The 23,770-nt window shown below is 44.8% G+C and overlaps 1 protein-coding gene across 1 annotated transcript in view; it reads right to left on the bottom strand.

Moving 5' to 3' along the window:
- Nucleotides 1–1,943: 1,943 nt before the first annotated feature.
- The window catches only part of SMYD3 (SET and MYND domain containing 3), a 980,023-nt gene continuing 958,196 nt past the window's right edge, over nucleotides 1,944–23,770 (bottom strand). The window contains exon 13 of the mRNA XM_073628021.1: nucleotides 1,944–2,174. Within this exon, the coding sequence (XP_073484122.1) occupies nucleotides 2,073–2,174 (102 nt within the window). The 3' untranslated portion in view covers nucleotides 1,944–2,072. The remainder of the gene's footprint in view (nucleotides 2,175–23,770) is intronic.

Here is a 23,770-nt window from a genome sequence, read left to right as displayed (position 1 = left end):
TTTTACACAAATACTATACTGCCACTACTGATCGCTGTTGGAGATGCCAGGGGGACAGAGGAATATTGCTCCACATATTTTGGTCATGCCCTAAATTTACCCACTTCTGGACGACAGTTAAAGAAATCACCCAAAAATTCACGGACATAGAAGATTCCTGGTGATCCAGCCTTTTTCCTGCTACATCTCTCCACGATTTTAGTCAAACGGTATGAAAAATCCACCGTTCCCCACCTTCTGAATGCTGTAAAGTCCTGCATCCCGCTCCATTAGAAGAAACTACCACCGCCGACCATTGCTGAATGGCTTCGTAAGGTGGAAGATGTTAAGAAAATGGAAGACCTAGTGCTCACTGCCCAAAACCAGCAGGAGAGGCACTCTAAGACTTGGAGACTTTGCTACCAGTTTTTCGTCTCTGCGGAAGGTATGGCCCTCCTGGGAACATGATGGTACTCTTAGGCACTGGAGCCCAATTAGCGTGCATTGGCCTTAATCCAACGCCATACTATCTCTCTCTCACTACTCCCCGCCCTTCCCACCCCCTTCCCAATCCCTTTTTTTTATTTGTCCCCCCTTAATTTCCATGCCCTTTTTTCCTTACACTTTTGCCCTATTTCTTTTCTTAACTTTCTTTGTTACTTTTCGTATCTTACTTAACCCATAGACAGAAGGGAATTACATACTGGTCACTGTTTTTTCTATTTTTTACTTTTTTCCTTGGTTGTTCACTTTTCTGCACAATTTGATACATTCTATGGATGTTTCCTCAAACCCTCCATAGTAAAGCACATACAGTTTAACTGGTAGTGGTTACCTATGTTCATACTATGTCTTATGTTTTCAATGACTGCATGTATAGATGTAATGACTTGTTTTCGCCCATTGTGGGTATTAATAGAAAATTATATGAGAGGCAGCATGTGCAAGAGTTGTGTTAAATCTGCAAAATGATAAGTGTTTATTCACATGCAACAAGCAAGGATAATTTCTTTGTTTCTGTAGTGCCTCTTGCACATGGGCAGGTAAGCACATTCAACATAACTGTGTATTTCCTCTGCCCAGGGTGCCCAGGTGCAGTGTACAGCCTCCCATTGACATGAATGGCTGTACCCTGCTTGGTTATATGGCGCTGCTTTCTATTTTTTGCATTTCCCCATACATTGTACATGTGTTTATGATAGCACCACCACTCGTGTGCAAGATTCCACAGCATATCTTCAGAGGTCTAGTGGAGTCCATGCCTCAATGGGTCAGGGCTGCTTTGGAGGCAAAAGGAGGGCCTATTTTATAACATAATGTTATGGCTGATTCATTTATATTACCATTAAAGTGTATGAATATTTGATTGAAGAGATTGTGAAAGCTTATCAAACTTCTAAGCTCAAATGAAAAGGTTTCCTCTATTTATGTTTTGGCCAACCTTTACAATATGTACAAATACTATTCTTTATGGTTTTAGTTACATTTAATAGAGAAAATGTTACAATGATGTTATATCTATTTGCACATCAAGGGACAATAGCTGCAATTAAATTAAATTAGAAGCACATTTTGTGAAACCTTCAGAATATATTAAAAAGATTGTTGGAAAACTGCACTTACTGCAGAGTCCCATATAGAAGAAAAAAGTAATAATTTAAATGGAATAATAAGCGCTTCTGTGTTGCACCCTCTGCCTCATGCAGAGTTGCAGTGAAAAAAAGGGGGTGTACTGAAAGTGTTATATGTACTGCCTGGTGCAGTTAATCCTTAACTTTCCGAACTCCACTTAGGTGGTAGTAATATGTAGAGGCAGCAATTCCTTACTCCAGGACTACCAAACATTCTTTTCACTCATTTCACCTCAGTCTTCTGTTTTATAAACTCCGTGGCGCAGCATCACTTACCATTTTCTAATAGCTGCAATTGTTCTGGCATCTAACACTAAAAGAGACTCAACATGGTTTGAAAACAAAATGCTGTAATTTTATTACATATTTTTCTTTCATAAAAACTTAAAAAACAGTGAAAGATTGACACAACCATTGTGACTGTTGAAGACGATAGTAGATGCTGATTGTAGTTAAGTTGACTTATGTTTGTCTCAAACCAATCTCACAATCCTGGATCAGTTGTGTTAAATCCCGAGTCAAAGAATGGCCTTGCCCATGTGTAACCTTCATAATTTCAAAGGCCTGCAAAAATGTAAAAGCTGTTAACAAAATGCAACAAGAGAGAATAATTTATTTGCTTCTCTAGTGCCTCTTGCACATAGGCAGGTGAGTGCTTTCAATATAATTGCCAGTGTATTTTCTCCGCCCTGGAATCCCAGGTGTAGTATACAGTCTCCCATTGACATGAATGGCTGTGCACTGCTGTACTTGTGTATATGGCGGTGCTTTCTATTTTTTGCATTTACCCATTGGCTGTACTTGTGTTAATGATAACACCACCGCTCATGTGCAAGCCCTATAAAACAAACACATTTTTAAAAATAGGCTTTATTTCAGTTGTAAATAATTTTACCATTCTTTTTAGAAGAAAAGCATTTTTGCATTCAAAGCATTGAGGACTGTCCAAGATACTTTTTTTAGTTGCACTAACATTCATATTTCCAGGATAAACTTTTGTGGTGTACCCCCTTATTTAAGTTCCAAGCTGTACTAATACACAAAGTTTTAGCAGAATGTTAATAAGCCAATCTCTGTTGAAAAAAAAACACAAAGAAACATACACACTTGTGACTTGATGGCCCCAGGTAGTATGGAGAGGAGGGCAATGGAGGGTGATGGCGCTAGAGGTTTGTCATAAATTTCTGTATAGATCTGGAAGATTTGTGTCCAAAATGGGAGAAGTACGTCACATTCCCACCAGATATGGATGTATGTACCTTTCATTGAGTTGCATCTCCAGCACGTATCTGAGTTAGACGGGAACATGACCTTGAGGGTTGTTGGAACCCGATACCACCTTGATAAGAGTTTATAGTTTTTTCCTGCGTATAGCTCGAAATGGATGTCTTATGCGTGAAAAGAAAAGCTTTACTCCACTCTGCCTCAGTTATCTCTTTCCCAACCTCCGCTGACCATTTTTTAGCATAGTTAGGTAGGGCTCCGTGAGTATAGTCTAGGATTAGTTTATATATCAGCGATAAGGTGTGTCGTGGAGTCTCAGAGAGTATGCACAGTTGTTCGAACCTGGTCAGGGGCCTATGAATTCGTTTAGATTCGTGGAGTTTCTTGCAATAAGAATTCAGGTGTCCACGAGTGAGCCATGTCACCTTGGAAGTAACGTCTGTTAGGGTAAATATGAATGTGCCTAGAGTGTTGTCGACAAATTGTAGTGCTCTGGGCCAGAAGTCTCTGTTATAGTTGTCTATAGAATGGGTTGAGTGGCCTTCCGGAAAATTTGGATTATCAAACAGAGGGGTAAGGGGGCTAGGTTCAGATGATAATGAGTAGTTTTCTCCCCTACAGTACCAGATCGCCAGGGCGTCCCTAGTAAGGGGGGACAATGTTGAAAGTGATTTGTACGACTGATCGTAGCCCCAAAGAAGCGCTTGCAGATCATATGTAGATAGGTCTTGTTCCACGAACATGGCGGCTTTGGTCATAGGGCGAGGGAACCACTCAAGGATACGGGATATAACTGATATAGCTCAAAGTCAGGTAGGCCTAGCCCACCTTTTGTAATAGGCGAGCATAAAAGTTTATGTTTCAGCCTCGGGTTGCTACCCCTCCACACAAATCGGATAGCCATATATCGAAGGGTGCGGAAAAACGCAGAAGGAAGGGCGATGGGTAGGGCCTGAAATAAGTATAGGAGCTTGGGGAGTATATCCATTTTTAATGTGTTAATACGTCCTACCCAGGACAAAGGCAAGTCCATCCGCTCCTCCTTCAGGTGTCTGAGTTTTTGGAGTAGGGGGCTAAAATTCAGGGGATATATGTCTGAGGTTTGTTTTGGTATGGTTATGCCTAGATAAGAGATAGAGTTGGGTCGCCATTGAAATGAAAAGTTGGATTGGAGGGAGGAGAGTGTAGCCTGTGATAGAGAAAGGTTTAGGGCCTCCGTTTTAGAGATGTTTAATTTGTAATTACTAAAACAACCAAATCTGTCTATCTCTGCCAGTATCGAGGGTATACTAATGTGAGGTTGGGTTACATAAAGGAGAAGATTGTCTGTCTGTGTATAAGGAGAGTTTACAATGGGATGAGGGGGTCTGTATGCCCTGTATGTTAGGGTTTGATCTCATGGCTTGGGCCAGATGTTCAATTACCAGGGCGAACAGGTACTCAATCATTTTTGTTACAAGTGCACTAATACGCTTACAATCACCTAAAGCATTTTTCCAATTGGAGGCTCATGAATTATAAGCTGTCTTAGTTCCCAGATTGAAATTTTTTTTTTAGTTACCATAATGTTAAATTGAAACTGCAGTCTGCTCACATAATTTGTAATAAAAATGTCTTTGCCATTCTGAAGCTACCCTCCAACCACTTTGCATATTATTTTATATATTCTGCAATTCTGTAATTGCCAAAAATGCTGCATAAATCTCCCCCCACTAAGTCTGGCTGCATCCATTTTTTTTTTTTTTTTAAATCTTTTTATTGATTTTCAAAGAGAAAAAACAAAGAGAGAACAAACATTCAAACATACATTGGTCTTATATGTAGGAGTCACGCTATCACCGCATCATATGTAGATATCTGGCATGAAATACATTAGTATGATAATGGTTATACCGGCACAGTTCACTGGGTCGCTAGATGATGCTATGCATATTTGTACATGATATGGTATCATATTATACATTCATTATGTACACCTGGCACCCGCTTGGGGGTTATTTCGTGATTGGGATCTACTGAGAGGTCTCCGAAGCAGTGGAGGGATCTGCCAGCCATTTAGACCAGACTTTGCTGTATTTGTTGGGACAGCCTCTGTTGTCATATGTGTCTTTATACAGAGGTAAGCTATTGTTAATTAATTGTTTCCACAGAGAAAGAGGAGGGGGGGTTGATTTGCGCCAACTAAGGGCGATGGCTTTACGGGCATAGAACAGGAGCAATCCCACCAGTGTGCGTCCTGCCACCGTAGGAATTAGTTGTTCAGTCAGGCCTAGTATGCAGATTGACATTGATGGTTGTAGTGGCACAGAGGTGATTTGTGTGATAAAGTCTAATATCTCCCGCCAGTAGCCGACAATTGCCGGACAGGTCCAGAAGATGTGGGTGAAGTCCCCAGGAGTTCCACCACATCTCCAACATTCGGGAGGGGAGTCAGGGTTCATTTTGTGTAGTCTATGAGGAGTGAAATATGCCCGATGGACTATTTTGAATTGGATCAGGCGATCTCTCAGAGAGACCAGGGAGCTAAATGGGAAATCCCATACATCATCCCAGTCATCACTGTCAAAATCGGGGATGTCACGGGACCATTTAGATCTTAGCTTTTCCAATGTCGGGAGGGAGGTGATAGTCAGGTGTGAATATAATTGAGAAGTGGGTTTTTTTGTACAATCCGACCGAAGAAGGCCTTCCAGTGAAGATTGGACTAGTTGAGGAGGGGAGCTGGAGAATTGGCAGCCAAAGGCATGGGAGAGTTGAAGGAATCTGAAAAAATAGGACTGCGGTATATTAAAATCGGTGTTCAGTTTGGAGAGCGGTACTAGGGATTGATTGGAAACAATCTGTGTCACCGTTTTTATGTTAAATTTGGTCCAGACATGGGGCTCGGGTAGTTTATAGATGTGCTTCAGGGTTAGATTTAGCCAAAGGGGAGCATTGGGCGAGATTGCCTGTTGAGGGTATTTTTCAATTTTGAGACCTGCCCCCCATGCACGCAGCGTGGTGCGCATGGAGGGTGTCAGTGGATAGGGGGCCCGAGGGCCTCGAAAGAGCAAAAATTTGAGTGCCTCTAGGGATCCCAACACTGCCGCCTCGACCTGGGTAGCTGGGTTGGAGATGTCCGGATTGAACCACCAAGCAGCTGTGACCAGCTGGGCAGCTAGATAGTACTTGTGTAGATCCGGACATGCCAAGCCACCCTGGGAGGTCGGGCGTATCAGTGTGGTCCAGCTGTATCTAGGGGATTGGGATCCCCATATGAAAGAGGCGAGGAGGCGATGCAGATGTATGAAAAAAGATTTAGGGATCCACTGTGGAGAGTGGCGAAATAAGTACGTGAATTTGGGGAGTATTTTCATTTTAAACAAATTTATGCGTCCCAATATTGAAAGAGGCAACGATTCCCATGACTTCAGCCGTTTCTGAGTCTCCTGAACTACCGGGGACAAATTTAATGGTAAGTAGTCAGAAGCCCGCCTGGAGACCACCACCCCTAGATATTTAAAATTCTCGACCCATTGAAGAGGGATGTCAGTGGGAGCTGTGTCACGGGCCGCAGGGTCGATGGGGAACAGGAGAGATTTTGTCCAGTTGACTCTGAGGCCCGTGACAGAGGAAAAGGAGTTGGGGACCTGCAGGGCTCCCTCGAGTGATGGACCCGCATCATTAAGGAAGAGTAGGAGGTCGTCTGCGTACAGGGCGACCCTCTCCTCCAGCCAGCCAACCCGCAGCCCCTTAACGTGAGGAGAGGTGCGAAGGGCCTCTGCAAGTGGCTCCATCGCGATGGCAAATAAGGCTGGAGAGATAGGGCAGCCCTGCCGCGTGCCCCTGGACAGATGGAAGGACCGTGACAGGCCCCCTCCCAGCTTAATGGCCGAGGTGGGGTCACGGTAAAGGACCTCCATCCATTTAATGAAGAGCAGGGGAAACCCCATCCTGCGGAGGACCTCCCAGAGAAAAGGCCACTCGATCGTGTCGAAGGCCTTCTCGATGTCTAGGGAGGCCACCACCCTAGATCCCTCATTGAGATGTTGCGTGTGTATGTTGGTGAACAGGCGCCTCAAGTTTACGTCTGTCGCTCTATTGGCCATGAAACCAGTCTGGTCAGTCTCAATGATAGATGGTAGTAGGGGCTGTAGTCTCGTGGTTAGCAATTTGGTGAGGATCTTAAAGTCTGTGTTAAGTAGGGCGATTGGCCTGTAGGAGGCGCAGGACGTGGGGTCTTTAGACGCTTTATGGATAAGAATGACATGGGCATGACCCATGGAAGCCGGGAGGGCACCATCAGCCAAACATTGGGAATAAAGCTGTGCCAATTTGGGGGCCAGCAGGTCCCCATGAGTCTTGTAGAACTCAATGGGTAGTCCATCTGGGCCCGGAGACTTTCCCACAGGGAAGGACCCGATCGCCTTCAGTACCTCCTCCGGGGCAATCGGCCCCACCAGGGACTCTCTTTCCCCGTCAGACAGCCAGCCAAGAGCCAAGAGGTCCAACCAGGGTGCAAGGTCCTGTGGCCGGAAGTCCGAGGGTAGCACCGAGGTATAGAGAGCACTGTAGTACTGGCGGAAGGCCTCCAGTATGTCCGGCAGGGAGGAGGCCGATTCTCCCAAAGGGGACACCACACTAGGGACCACCGTCAGGGGTTTGTCATGTTGTGCCAGCATCGCTAGTAGGCGACCATTACGGTCTCCTTGTTCAAAGAACCGTTGTTTGTTTCGGTAAAGGTGTAGTCTAGTAACCTCGGTGAGGTGGAGGTGTAAGTCACGTTTCGCCGCATTGAGGGAGTCAAAGTGTGTGTCAGTAGGGTCAGCTGCATAGGCGTCTGATTGAAGCCGTGCAGCTGTTTGTAGGGCAATAGTGATAGCTGCCTGCTCCCTCCGGATCCCAGCAATAGAAGAGATATATTGCCCTCTGGTAAAGGCCTTAAAGGCATCCCAGGTCACCGCTGTGGAGGAGGACCCCGTATTAAGATCCCAGTATTCCGCTAGGCGTGGTGGAATAGTATCTGCCAGGTCGGCATGGGAGATCCAATGGGTTCCTAGGCGCCAAAGGGGCGAGGAACGGGAGGACGGGGAGCGAACTGTAAGGAGTAGGGGGCAGTGATCTGAGAGTCCGCTGGGCAAGTATGAGGCGTCTAACACATCTGTCAGCATAGTCGGGTTGGCAAAGGCGAGGTCGATGCGGGAGGAAGTTTTATGCGTATTGGAGAAACAGGAGTATGCTCTGGACGTGGGATGTTTCCATCTCCACACCTCAGTTACACCTAGCACCTCTGCCCATGAGAGCAAGTCAGTAGAGAATTGTTTGGGGGGGGTAGGTCTGTCCAGGTCTGGGGCCAAAATGGCGTTGAAATCGCCCATGAGTAACAGTCTGGCAGGGCAGTATGGAGTGATTTTCTCTATTATGGTGTATAAGGTGGAGGAGGAAAAAGGAGGGGGGATGTAAATGCCTACCACAATATATCGGACACCCCAGACAGTGAACACTATAAGTACATATTTACCCTGGGGGTCAGTGTGAACATGTTCCATCACACATGGGAAGGATTTACTGATCAGGATTGTGACCCCTCTGGCATATGTGGAATAGGAGGCGTGGAAGGCTCTCTGGATCCATGGCTTTTTCAGCGCCAATAGTTTGCTGCCCATAAGGTGCATTTCCTGTAGAATTACCATATGCGGGGAATGTAATTTGAGGTATTTGAAGAGCACTGCTCTCTTAAATTTGGAATTGAGCCCTCGGACATTCCAGGACAGCGCACTGAAGGTGGGGGCATCACGTCCTGTCATTGTGCAGAGGTCTGACGGGGAAAGAAAGGAGGGATGAAGCAGGTGCGCGTGCACAGCTCAGGAGCAGCAAGGACCCAGGGAGCCTGTACCGGGTGGAATTATGGCTCATGAAAGACCAAATAGACAAACGAACATGAATGCATACATAACTAAGAAACAATACCCGTGATGACACCGAGGTGTCAAACCTGCCCTCATCTGATGACATCCCTAAAACCTGGGGGGTGATCAGATGGGGCCTATACCCAAAAACTCAAAAACAGTAAACCTTTAGACTTTAATTAGCAACAGTTCAGTGTTGTATTTCAACACTTGTGGAAGCTCTTCGGTAGGGGAAGCCGGTTCCAGACAGTAGCACATTCAATAAAAGAAAAAGAAAGGGGGAAAAAAAGTAAATAAATCTGTGGTTGCTGCTGGAGCTCCTCAGACAGGAGAAGTGGGCGGTAGTCTATGCAACGATGGACATTGAACAGCCAATTGGGGTAATGATGGACTAGAGCAGAGAGGAAAGACCTAGGGTTGGATAGTGAGTAATACTGCGAGTCAACATGGGACAGGAGGTAGTCCTGTTCGGGGGAGGTGTGATACTTAGCTGCTCCCAGCATGTTGCAGTCAACCATGGTTCCCTAGTCGTATGTTGTTAGCGGGTATCCAGCCATGTCATAGCAGCCTCCGGGGTGTCGAAGAAACGCGTGTTGTCACCATCTGTGATCCGCAACCTGCTGGGATATAATAAACCAAAGCGTATTCCCTTCTCCCGGAGCCGGCGTCTCACATCAGTAAAGGACTTGCGGCGTTGCTGTACTTCCTGAGAGAAATCCGGGAAAAAGAGCAGTTTGGTATTTTCAAATTTGATTTCAGGCATGGTACGTGCCGCTGCCAGGATGCGATCCCGATCGCGGTAATTTAACAGCCGCAGCAGGAAGGGGCGAGGAGGGGCCCCTGGTCTTGGAGGGAGCGGCGGGACCCTGTGGGCTCTTTCCACTACGAAGGTGGGAGGCAGATCACCCAGGCCGAACAGGGTGGACAGTAATTGTTCAGTAAACTCAGCTGGTCTGGATCCCTCAGCTCTCTCGGGTAATCCAAGTATGCGGATGTTATTTCGCCTGAGGCGGTTCTCTGTGTCTATAGCACGCTCCTGGAGCGCTTTCACTTGGAGCTGCAGGGCCCTCACCTCCCTGGAATCTGCCCGGACTGTATCCTCCACTGTAGAGACTCTGTCCTCCACCTCCGCAATGCGGGACCTGAATTTGTCCATGTCCTGACGAATGAGACCAACATCTATGGTCAGGAAGTCGATCTTGGTTGTCAGAGTTTCTTTGCACGCTGTAATGGCTGCCAGGATCTCCGCTCCCGTGGGAGCCACCGCGGCCCCAGGCTCCGCAACTGCCTGTGTATGCGCCGCCATCACAGTAGCGGGCCGCCTCGTAGAGGAGACGGTCGCCGGTGGGGGGGTACGAGAGGTCTTCGGACCAGATTTTGAGTAGCGGGTTCTAGGGTGACCCATCCGAGGTCCGCCCCGCAATGAAGGAGGTTTTGTTTTGTTTTTTTTGGGGGGGCCTGCGTGTAGTTATCAGGGTCCTCGGAGTAGGATGGAGGATGCGAATGTGCCGACGGGTGGTAAATCTCCAGCGGGACGTGTCCACCCCCTCTCACGGATCATCTACCCCTCCAGCCGCAGTATGAGTTAGTCTTTTTCACCCAGGGAGTTGGGCAGGAGGGAGGGAGGAGAGTATGGTCGTATCACAGTGCCCAACCTGGGAGGATGCTGCTGGTTTTGTAGGCCCCAAGATGGGCTGCAGGTAAGGGGAGTCTATCCCCTAGGATCCTCAGGCAGCTCCCCAATGGCACACTTCCGGACTACCCCCTCCAAAGAAGTCACCCTGTGGAGATGGAGATGGGGCCGCTGAGGCACTCTAGCACAGAGGATGGAGGCAGTCCCGTAGGCCGCAAGATGGCTGCGGGTCCTGGTTGTGTGGAGCGGGTCAGATGACAACACCAGCGGCCGGCCGGGATCCACAATTTAGGCCGCGATCGAGGCAGGGGGTGCCCAGGGAACTATGGGGCAGACCTGGAGGCTCACCAGGGCAATTGGTGTAGAGGATGGCAGTAGATGGCGTGGAAGATACTGGCTGTCCCGTAGGCCGCAAGATGGCGGTTGTGTGGAGCGGGCCGGATGACAACACCATCGGCCGGTCGGGATCCACAATTTAGGCCGCGATCGAGGCAGAGGGCGCCTAGGGACCCATGGGGCAGATTTGGAGGCTCACCAGGTTCGTTGGTTTAAAGGATGGCAGTAGATGGCATGGAGGATGCTGGCTGTCCCGTAGGCCGCAAGATGGCGGCGGACCGCGGCGTGTAGATCCCGTCCCTGGGGGTCCTCAGGCGGCCCTCCGATGGCTCACTCCCGGTCCACCCCCTCTGGAGAAGCTGCCCTAGATGGATGATGGTGGGGCCGCCGCTCGTCCTGCGTATCGCGGCGCTCAAGTGTGGGGGATGTATGCTGACTTGTAGGACGCAAGATGGCGGCGGGTCCCGGCTGTGTGGAGCCGGCCACGGGCCAGATGATAACACTAGTGGCCGGCACAATCCAAAATACAGGCTGCGATTGAGGCAGGGGATGCCCAGGGACCCACAGGGCTGATTTGGAGGCTCACCAAGTCGGTCAGTGCAGAGGATGGTAGTGGATAGTATCAGGATGTGCGGAGCTCCACAGTGGCACGTCCTTCTCGGCTCACATCCGGACACGCCCCCCTGGCTGCATCCATTTTAACTGTGGGCAGCTGAAGCTGCTGCCTGTTCACTTCCTGGATTTACGCAGACACACAGAGGCACCCCTCGAGCTCTGCAGCTCTCACTTGCCCTCTTATGACTCACCCCGTCACTTCCTGACAAACTCTCATGAGAGTGAGAGAGAGATCTGTGCATGATGTCATAAGCCTAGGCTAATGACCAGACAAGAAACAGGAAGTGGGCTGTATAAGGTATTTACTGGCAGAAAAAAAAATGTTTTACTACCCAAAGTTAGAACAACAAGGGCAGAAGATTTAATAGATGGAAAGTTGAAAAAATGACTGAAGGTCCACATTTTAACTGCTTGCTGAGCAGGGCACGCCGATGTACGTCGGCAGAATGGCGCTGGTAGGCAAAAGGGCGTACAGGTACGTCCCCTTTAAGAAGCGGTGTCGTGGGCGCTCGCCCACCGTGGTCTCCATGACTGTGGGTCCTGTGGACTCGATGTCCGCCTGGTGCCACGATCGTGTCATGGAGAGGAAGAACGGGGAGATGCTTTTGTAAACAAAGCATTTCCCCGTTCTGCCTAGTGACAGGACATTGATCATAGCTCTCTCTAATCGAGAGCTGTGATCACTGTCCTGTGTGTTGAAGTCCAGCCCCCTAACAGTTAGAATCACTCCCTAAGACACACTTAACTCATTCACTGCCCCCTAGTGGTTAACCCCTTCACTGCCTGTGTCAATTACACAGTAATCAATGCATTATTATAGCATCGATCGCTGTACAATGGTCCCAAAATAGTGTCAAAAATGTCCGATGTGTCCGCCATAATGTCGCAGTCCCGATAAAAATCACAGATCGCCACCATTACTACTAAAATAAAAATAAAAATGCCATAAAACTATCCCCTATTTTGTAGACGCTATACATTTTGTGCAAACCAATCAATATACGCTTATTGCGATTTTTTTACCAAAAATATGTAGAAGAATACATATTGGCCTAAACTGAGGAAAAAAAGTTTTTTTATATATTTTTGGGGGATATTTATTATAGCAAAAAATAAAAAATATTGCGTTTTTTTTCAAAATTGTAGCTCTTTTTTTGTTTATAGCACAAAAAATAAAAACCACAGAAGCAATCAAATACCACCAAAAGAAAGCTCTATTTGTGGGAAAAAAAGGACATCAATTTTGTTTGGGTACAACGTCGCACGACTGCGCAATTAAGTTAAAGCGACGCATTGCCGAATCGCAAAAAGTGCTCTGGTCAGGAAGGGGGTTAAATCTTCTGGGGCTGAAGTGGTTAAGTAAAACATGCCTCTGTTGTTCTATGCTTATTATGAATAAATTACACTGTGCAAGGCCCACGTTGGCTAAAGCACACCGAGTTTTGTTGCAGTGCTCTGCACATGCTAGGATTACCTGCATTTTCCATGGACTATAAACTGGCAACTCCAGGGCCAAAAGTTTTGAATTTTAAGGCCTGCACTTGCCTGGATGCTACATTCAGACACACAGGCATGATTGTACCATCCTCAGGCATATTTGCTTTGCAGCACCCGTTCTTTCCTAATGAACTCCAGCTTGGGGTGGGGGCGCTTCACCTTGGGTACTAGAGGACCTAGAGAATTTGGGCCTTTATTCTTTTTTGCAGGAGAATAACAGTTGTAATCTGTCAGATGGAAATTATTGTCTGCTAGGTTTTAATATAAGTGGTTATGCTTTTTACGAGAGGAAATTAATGACTTTATTTGATCTAGTATACCCACATATTTTAGCGGGGTAAATTGAGAAATTCATTGTGAATATAATTTCTGTGTCTGTGTCACACTATCAAATAGGATTGTTAATGGTGTTTATTAAGTGACTTATTGTTAAAATGTTTCTAGTTTCGCAGTCCGTACTTTCACCCAATTTTATTGTACTTAAAAGAATATCTGTATAAGCTCAGAAAGAATTAATTGATCAGCTTAATTTGTTTTCATATTTTTATATTGGAGGCACTGTTTTACATCGACTGATTAAACAATTATTATTGCTGACTCGATTACTCATTCAAACATCCTGACGAGATTATTTGTAACTTTGTAAGCCAGTGCAGTAAATGCTGGCTCCATGTTAGAGAAGTATGGCCAAAGCTATTTTGGCTATACTTCTCCTGTGAGTCACAGGAGTGCAATTAGTTCTGCACTCCTGTGACCCAGATACAGCTGACAGCATGCTAAAGCCATTTTAGTGTCCCTTTACATTGGTGGCCATTGGAAAAGGGCCCCTTACATTGGAGGTAAGTGAAAAGGTGGACCCTTACATTGAGGGTCAGTGGAAAAGTGTACCATTACACTGGGGGTTAGTGGAAGAGGTGCTTTCCTTACAGTGGTGGTCACCGGAAAAAATGCCCTCTTACATTGGTGGTCAGTGGGTAGAATGAACCTTATATTAGTAATCAGTGGGAAGAATGTTACCTTTTACAGATAGCTAAAAATATCACCTGTGTCATGGATTACTTACTTGAGAGACAAATGTAGGCAAATTCAGAAAACGATCAACAACTTCTCTGTTTGAACAAACCAAGAATTAAACTCCTAATACAGGGGATGAGTGCAATTAGACTTGAATCTTGGTACAGGGAAGTGGACACGTCTCTAGGTTGTCATTTTGCAAAGCAGTAGTTTTAAAAAAATTACACTGACTGCAGATTGAAATTGAGAGGATTTTAAAAAAATATATATATTTGATATAACTTACAAAATGACATAGTAATTATATGGTTTATTTTTTTAAGAGATGGTGGGATTTTCTTTAAAGTTATTTCTGTGTTTTATATCTAACTTATTTGTAAAGTCTGTGCATGTTTGTAATCCAAATGAATTGCTTATAAACAAACTCTTACCTTTAGTCTTATGCCCCGTACACACGGTCGGACATTGATCGGACATTCCGACAACAAAATCCTAGGATTTTTTTCGACGGATGTTGGCTTAAACTTGTTTTGCGTACACGCGAAAGTTGTCGGAATTTCCGATCGCCAAAAACGCGGTGACGTAAACCACGTATGACGAGACTAGAAAAGGCCAGTTCAGAACCAAGCGCGGCACCCTTTGGGCTCCTTTTGCTAATCTCGTGTTAGTAAAAGTTTGGTGAGAGATGATTCGCGCTTTTTCAGACTCCTGTTTTTCAGATCGTTTTCTGCTGTTCAGTTTGTGCTTGTGGGTTTGTATCTGCTCTTCAGTGCGTGCAACAAGCTACGCGTGACTTTGATTAGTCATTGTGTTCTTGTTCGTTCGTTACTGTTTTTCAGGTCGCTCTTCACAGGCCTTGCTGTTCTTCAGTGCGTTCTGTTACTTTGTTCTGAGCAGCCGACCGTTTTCTAGCCATGTTGCGTATACGTACTCCTCGTAGAGTTCGTGCTGTGCGGGGGCTTGGTGTTGGGGTCCTGACCTTGACACAAGTCCAGTCCATGAACAGGGTGGGGAGGAGTTCATGGACCAAGAATTGGTTGCTTCAGCGTGACCAGTTCTGTCATATGCCTTTGCTCCGTGAGATCCGTGAGAATAATCGTGATGATTTCAGGAACTTTCTCCGGATGACGGACCCCGTATTTCACCGTTTGCTGGCTTTGCTGACCCCCTATATCAGCAGGCAGGATACCTGCATGAGGCAAGCCATCACTCTGGAGCAGAGGCTCGTCGCCACCCTGCGGTACTTGGCGACGGGGAGAAGCCTGCAGGACTTGAAGTTCTCGACAGGCATCTCCCCCCAGGCTCTGGGGATCATTATCCCAGAGACCTGTTGTGCCATCATCCAGGTCCTGCAGAAGGAGTATATTAAGGTAAGATTTTTATCCTTTAATATCACATTTTATTGTATTTAATGTTTGCTATTATATTGTCTTTCTTTCCTTATTCCCTAATTACCATGATTGTAATATGCTGTGAATGTCCCCTTTGTTCTCATGAATGCTGGATTGTTATGTACATTTTTTTTGTCCTTCATACATATATTTGCCTTCACTTACCTCCCCAGCATGCTCTCCTGGCCCTATATTCACTTCATGTAGTCACTTAACAATGTATTTTATCAGCTCCATAGTAGTGCTTTACCCCAAACACCCCCTAAAATGTTTTTAAATGTGATTTGTGCTTTAAATTCAGGCAGAGTGCCATAGGCTTTTTTTGGGGGGTCCCCAAATCATTTGGAACCCTCCCTCTCCCCAACTGCTAAGTTAGCTGATACCAATTCTCTATCTATCCTCAGTCATCTATCTGCTGACTTTGCCAAACCCATACACACTATACCCACCTCTTTTGTGGTTAGATGTATGGATGAATTCCCCAAAGCATGTAGTACAAGGGCCTGCCTGTATACTTTCAAATGGTACTGTTTAAAGTTTTTGTATACTATTATTATCTTGATAGGTAATAGCAGAATGTCCAAATGTGCTCAAATGTGTACAATGTGTATATATATCTTTGTATTATGACACTTCTTACCTGTCCAGTGTGCTGCCAATAGTGTAACTAAGGAGGGGCTGTTCCAAGTAATACCCATTATTTAGGCATTCATCTCTCAATGAAGTGGAGAGGGTTACCTGTCCAAGAGCCCCCCCTATAATGTTAGAAATGGCCCATGACAGGGGGGGGGGGGAATATGATAGGTGTACCTTATACTTTGGTCTTTAAAAATTCCCATTAATAAATGTTATCTTGATGTTGGCCAAGAATGTTTGTGTCTAATCTGCTTTCCATGTTTATGTGCAAAAAGACTAATTTTTTTTTGTTTTCCTCAACAGTTTCCTTCCACGCCACAGGAATGGCAGACTGTGGCCTCCCACTTTGCCCAGCGGTGGGACTTTCCTAACTGCGGAGGGGCAATTGATGGGAAACACGTCCACATCGTACCACCACCCAACTCTATTGTAATTATAATTATAAGGGGTTCAATAGAATTGTGATGTTGGCGGTGGTGTAGGCTAATTACGAGTTCCTGTATGTGGACGTGGGGAAGAATGGCCCGATGTCCAATGGTGGAGTCATTGCCCAGACAGAGTTTTACAGGCGTCTCCAAAATGGCAGCTTGGACTTGCCACCTCCAGAAGAGAATGTGGAAGGACTTCCATTCGTCTTCATTGCGGATGAAGCATTTGCGCTGGGGGACCACCTTATGCGGCCATTCCCGATGAGGACCCTCACCCCGGACCAGAGGGTTTTTAATTACCGGCTGGCCAGAGCCAGAAGAGTGGTGGAGAACACATTTGGAATCATGGCCAGCCGGTTCCGCCTATTTCTGACACCCATACATATGGCGGAGTATAAACTGAATCATATTATCCTGGCGTGCTGCGTTCCACATAACTTTTTTATGTCAACATTCTGCCAACTATGCTGGCTCAGTTGGGCCTGAGGCCGGAATGATAAATGAAACAACCCTGACGGCGCTTGAAAGTGGCCGTCCTGGCTTGCCCTCCCTGAGTGCCCGTGATGTCCGGCTAAGATACCTTGAGTTCTTTGCGGGTAGGGGGGCCATCAATATGCCAGACAATGTGTGAAACCTTTATCAAATAAAAAAAAATTAAGCAAATCTTTGTTGACATTTACTGCTTGTGTTTGTTTTAGCTGACCCTGACAGAAATGTGGTGAGTCCTGAAAATGGCGTGATTGTGTAACCTTACAAAGCACTGTTGGTTGTTATTTACTAAAGGCAAAGACACTTTGCACTACAAGTGCACTTGAAACTGCACTGAAATTGCACTTGTAGTGCAAAGTGGATTGGCCCTTATTAAATAACCCCCATTGTCACATAAAGCAGCAATTGGAGCACCACAAAAGTGTTGTAGCCTTTAGACAAGTATCCACACATTCTTGATTAATAACAATCTTTTTAATACCAGCACAATCACATGTGCATTTAGAAAAGGTTTTTAAAACATACCAACATGTTTGTTGTATAACAATTTTTGGGGTGGCATTAGAAAAAGTACAAATGTCCATTTAAGATAAAACAGTCATGTTTCAAACCAACAAGAAAGACACAAATCTTGAACTTACAAAGTTCACGTTTGGTAGAACTTGAAGGCAATATCAGACATGAGTATTTAGGAACTGTGTTTGATATTGCGTTCAGATGGGGTGAAGTCACCCCGGAAAAGCCAAATTTGGAAGATGCAGACAAATAGCCGAATGTCAACATGTGCTAGCTGCCATCACGGGGGATCAAGGGACGTGTTTTGGGGGTGCAACCCCTTCTTCACAGCTACTTTATTATTGAGGAAGGGGTTGCACCCCCAAAACGCTTCCAATGATCTCCCGTGATGGCAGATAGCACATGTTGGCACACTGTATGCATCCTCCAAATTTGACTTTTCTACAATTTGCGAAAAAAATTTAAAATTGTAGTACACCATAAAAGAAAGGGCTTTGGAGGGGTTTTAAACTCTCCCCAAAACATCAATGATGTTTTTAATTTTATTAATAACATCATTGATGTTTTTGGTGATATTTTCCAAGGCAACATTACACCCCATGATCTCCCCAATCAGGATCTGGGCACTTTCCGAGGTGAAAGGATCAGGATCCACAACATCACTATCACCTAAAAAGAGAGAAACCAAAAAAAAACATGTATTATAAATATGCCGGCATCCATCTCTTACCTGAGCCTGTGGTCGCAGACACTCACCTGTTGTGGTGACTAGTTCTACCACGTCTTCCTCCTCCTGCTCTTCTTGTGTTGGGGGTATTTCCCTTTCTTCAAGAGGTGGGGGGTCTCTGGTCTCCTCGGATGAGGTGTGTCCTCCGAGTCTTTTATCCCCTATGTGAAAAAAAAAGGTATACTTAGCACACAGATATTTGATGGCATAACTAGAAATATGCAACATTGCTTGGAAGTGGGGTACAATTGTCTATTTTGGCAGAGTTCCAAGATGTAGAATTTTTAGTGTCCTTTGTCAAGCTTGAATACTTACCTGTTTTCTACAAGCTTCACAGATGGAGACACCCCTATAGTATACACTGGAGCTCTTGTGTGGGCCCCCCTAATAAAAATGGTGTTCTTGTGTCCCACACTAGTGCTCCAGCGTCCAGATGTGTAAACAGGTGCTGAGTGTCCTCTCCTTACACAGAATCTAGTTGGCATTTCATTCTAGTAACAAACCCATCTACACAACCAAATTAGTTTCATACAAGTAGGCCCTAAAAAATGTGGTCAAATGCATATGGTAAAAACAATGGTGTTTTATAGGCCGAAAGAAAACTGTTTGATACGAACGAATAATGTGACTATGAACATTAAAGTTGCCATTTTAAACTGTACAACAGTTCCTAAAAGCACATGGAGCAGCACGAACGTAATAAACATAAAGAATAGGAACACTGGACAACTACTTACTTTTTTGCAGCACTCTCCGGATCTTTCTGTACTGCTCGTGTTCTCTTAATTTTTAGGTCCGACCACCGCTTCCTGAGCTGATCTTTCGATTGACGTACCCCGAAATTCCGGTGCAGACTTTTGACCACTTTCGCCATGATCTTGGCCTTTCGGACATTGGGGTTGGGGTAAGGTCCATACTTTTCATCATAGTCGGCCTTCTTCAGGATGTCCACCATCTCCAACATCTCCCCAAAGGACATATTTGAGGCCTTAAATCTTCTCCTTCTGGATCCAGACATTTCTGCCTCCAGGCTTTCCTCCCCCTCCTCCTCCTTGCTATAATTAGCACGCACCTGCTGTGTCTCCGTCATGTGCTCTTCCCCCACTGCACCGAACGGAAAGGGGCGGGGAATAGACTAGAAAGAACATCAGGGGCAGGCGGAGTCACACGCATGCGCAGTGTGTATAAAGCGTAACACGTAGTACGTATGATCTGTGAGCGGAGGAAGAGCCAAAAAAAAGAGCCAAACTTGGGCATATACTGCTTCTAGATTGAGGCCTATATTGTAACAAGATTAGGAGAGTTTGGCCTGACATTAGGGTTTGTCTTGTGTTGTGTCTTGCAGTGAAAATGGATATCTTGAAAGATAACGCCTTTATGGCAATCTTCATTGATATGTTCAGGGAGCTGCCTTGCCTGTGGCAGATAAACCACTCACATTATAAGAACCAAACAAAGAGGAAGGCAGCACTGGATCAATTGCTGGAATTTGTGAAGACGGTGATCCCTAGATGCAGACAAAGCAAAGAGGGTGTTTTACCGCTCAGGTGGACACAAACCCAGGTGTAAGATTTCCAGGGTTGAAGAGTTCCAGGTGCTGGCTAAATGCTAAATGGAACAGGCTTGAAATGAGAAGATCTGGATGCCGCACACCGGATGTAGTAGAAAACTTGACTTTATTAGAAAGATGGGATCATCAAAAATACAAGACCTTCATGCAGAAAGTACAGGATTAGCTGACGCGTTTCGCACTCTGAGCTGAGTGCTTACTCATAGCTACGAGTAAGCACTCAGCTCAGAGTGCAAAACGCATCAGCTAATCCTGTACTTTCTGCATGATGGTCTTGTATTTTTGATGATCCTATCTTTCTAATAAAGTCAAGTTTTCTACTACATCCGGTGTGCGGCATCCAGATCTTCTCATTTCAAGCCAAGACGGTGATCCCCACGGCAGACATGACCTATTTGAAGATCCTAATTGGTGGCCTGAGGAGCACTTATCTAAGGGGGCACAAGAAGGTCCAGGATTCCCAGAGATCCGGAGCAGCAGATGACAGGATACCCAGGATGTGGTACTATGACAGGCTGCATTTTCTGGCAGGCCAGACTGAACCCAGGTCATCACTCTCCAGTCTTCCTTCCACACTTCCTTCCCCCCAGTTGAGGCTTCTGATGCCCAACCTGGGTCTTCCAGGCAGCAACATGTGGAGGAGCCCAGCTTGAGCCAGGTATAGCATTACTCTAAATATTGCTGGTTGTCCAATCAATGATGTTAACTAGATGTTAGTTTGGATTGCTAATTTATGATTGTGATTGATGATGCAAAAACTAAAACAATGTCCCTTTTTCATACACAGGGAAGTCTCAGCCAGGAGGAGGCCGGGCCAAGCAGGCTGCCTGATATGCAGGTCCCTCCCCTACACCCGCAAAGACAGAGTGGCAGGAAGAAGAGGTGTACCCTGGAGGAGGCTGCCATAGGCCTCTTTTGGAAGGCTACAGAGGCCCTGAGAAGCCCACACACTGTGGAGGAGGACTTTGCTTGCATAACTGCCTGCAAAATGAGGCAGATGGAGGAGGGCCAACAACTAAACAACCAACGAAATTAGAACAAAGATCAGTCTTGAAAAATATACAAACCTAAAACAACAAAAAAAGCTGCCTTTAAAAAAAAAAAACTACCCAAAATTAATTTTGTCTGATGTGACAAATCCAAATATATTGAGGGAGTCCCGATAAATAATAAAGAAAGAAGTTTGTGAGAAGTCTGTGTGAATATGAGCAGCAAAACTACTTCATTCTTCTCACATTATAAAGAAGAAGAGAGTGCGCTGTATTAAACTATTTTTGACATTGCAGCGTGACGAAGGTGCTGTATCCATTCCGAACGCTAATTTTACCCGACCGAACTGTTCCGTCTCGGAATTTCTTCTGAGCATGCGTGACACTTTGTGCGTCGGAACAGGCCACACACGGTCGGAATTGACGCGATCGGATTTTGTTGTCGGAAAATTTTATAGTCTGCTCTCAAACTTTGTGTGTCGGAAAATCCAATAGAAAATGTCTGATGGAGCCCACACATGGTCGGAATGTCCGACAACATGCTCCGATAGGACATTTTCCATCGGAAAATCCGACCGTGTGTACGGGGCATTAGAGACACAAAGGGGGTTATTTACTAAAGGCAAATACACTTTGCACTACAAGTGCATTACCAGTGCACTGCAAGTGCACTGAAATTGCACTTGGAAGTGCAGTCACTGTAGATCTGAGAGGGACATGCAAGGAAAATAAAAAACAGCATTTTAGCTTGCACATGATTGGATGAAAAAAATCAGCAGTGCTTCCCCTCATTTTAGATCTTCCCCTGAGATCTACAGCGACTGGACTTCCAATAGCACTTTCAGTACACTTTCATGTGTACTCGTAGTGCAAAGTGGATTTGCCTTTAGTAAATAACCCCTAAAGCATTAAAAGGAACTTGAAGGTTATATACAGTGAGAAGTTAATTTCAAGTTTCCATATGCCAATCTACCAATGCAGTTTAATAAGAGATGCTGACATATACTGAGTACACATTCTTGAACTATTTGGACTTGCACAACCATTGTCACTCTACATATACAAATATATAACCTATAAAGTCTAAAGAGTGCAACTAATTCTAAGCCAGAAGGAAGGCTATAAGAGGGCAACACATAACTGCTATGCTTTCTCATTTACCCACCATAGCTGCACATTACATTCTATACAGAAAAAATAGATAGTTTTTTTCTTCATATACTTTTTTGCTTTCTCTTGTATGCTGTTTGAACTTAAGTAAAGTTTGCATAATTATACTGAAAAAATAAACAAACTAGATTCAATTATATTTAGCTTTAGCAACCTATGAGCTTTTTTGGAGCCAGAAAGCAATTTAGATTTTGGCTTTTAATTACAGCTTGACTCCATATGTTAGTCCCTTCATGGACTAGTGCTTTTTGGGTTGTTTTGAAGAAGAAATCCTACACAAGTGCATAGACTTTTTTTTAATATCAGTGGCGGCTATAGTATAGACATCCCTGCAAGATTTTATAAAGTAAAAAGTTAAGACATTTGCCGGCATATACAGTATGTGTGTATTTTTGGCGTTTCACAGCCTGGAATTGCAATGGATTTAATTTTACATCATTTACATCATTTACATATATTTTTTCCTGTTAACTTGTCTAAATTTGTTGATAACTAAACAAACACCATCATTAGGACCAGAGAGCTACCCTCAGGAGTCTGAGTGGAATAGTGGAGTACCCAGCAATCATCATCATGATGATCATGAAAAAGTACAAGGATTGGATAGTTGATATATACAGTACTGTGCAAAAGTCTTCAGGTATGAAAAAATGCTGTGAATTAAGAAAGCTTTCAGAAAAAAGTGTTAAATATTTTTATCAATTAACAAAATGGAAAGTAAATGAACAGAAGAGAAATCCAAATCAAATCAATATTTGGTGAGACCTTGTGTATAGTTGAGCCCTGTTTCTCTGTCCTATGTATGAAAACATAGAAACTGGGGTGCAGAAAAATGGCAGCAGGTGGTCTGGACTGATGAGTCAACATTTCAATTATTTGACTGTAGCAAAAGCAGTTTGTTTGGAGAGCAGTACTATAATAAGTGTCTGTGGGCAACAGTGAAGCATGGCAGAGGTTCCTTGCAAACTTAGGGCTGCATTTCCAGAAATGGAGTTGGAGATTTGGTCAAGATACTCAATGCTGAGAAACACAGACAGATACTTATCCATCATGGAGGCGTTTGATTGGCCCCAAATTTATTCTGCAGCATGACAATGACCCAAACATGCAGCCTATGTCATTTAGAACTATCTTCAGTGTAAAGAGGAAGAACGAGTCCTGGAAGTGATGGTTTGGCCCCACAGAGCACTGATCTCAACATTATCGAGTCTGTCTAAAATGCAGTAAAGCACACTACATGTATTTTTTTTCCTGTGTTAACATTAATTTCTATGGGCTCCTGAAAGACACAATAATATAGAAAAATTCCTTCAGGCTGCATTTCCATAACACACTTTAATCAAAGAGATATATAAACAGGCCCTATTGGTCTGTATGCCAGTTCTGGGTTTGTTATGGTTTCTCTTCTGCAGCTGACTGCATTTATATCACTGGAAACCACTTAAATGTATGTAACCTCTTCCGGACCGCCCACTGCACATTTACTGCGGCAGGGCAGCCCGGCTGTGCGAAACAACGTACCTGTACTTTGTTTCCGCCTTGGGGTCTGGGGCGCGTGCCACTGGGGACCCGCTCCTGCTGTGTCCAATCACGATGGCCAGGACCCGCAGATTAATCGCTGGAGAGGCAGAAAGGCAGTCTGCCTATGTAAACAATATAAGTGTTGGATTGCGCATAAATCTAGTAGGCTGCCAACATTCCACTAGACATATAGGGGGAGATTTACTAAAACTGGAGCACTCAGTATCTGGTGCAGCTGTCCATGGTAGCCAATCAGTTTCTAATGTCAGCTTGTTCAATTAAGCTTTGACAATAAAACATGGAAGCTGAGTGTTTTTTTCTGCAGAGGTGCACCAGATTTTGCACTCTCCAGTTTTAGTAAATCTCCCCATAGTGTAAATACAGATAAGACAAAATAATGTGGCGCTCCAATTAGTAACAAAAATGAAAAGTGAATATAGTAAACCAACAATATCTTATATATGAACATAACAATATATGTTGGATATAGACAAAATAAACTCAAAGTGAATGTTC

Source organism: Aquarana catesbeiana, linkage group LG04, assembly GCF_042186555.1.
Source record: "Aquarana catesbeiana isolate 2022-GZ linkage group LG04, ASM4218655v1, whole genome shotgun sequence".
NCBI lineage: Eukaryota > Metazoa > Chordata > Amphibia > Anura > Ranidae > Aquarana > Aquarana catesbeiana.
Note: the sequence above shows the minus strand (reverse complement) of the source record. Positions and strands in the feature narration are given on the sequence as shown.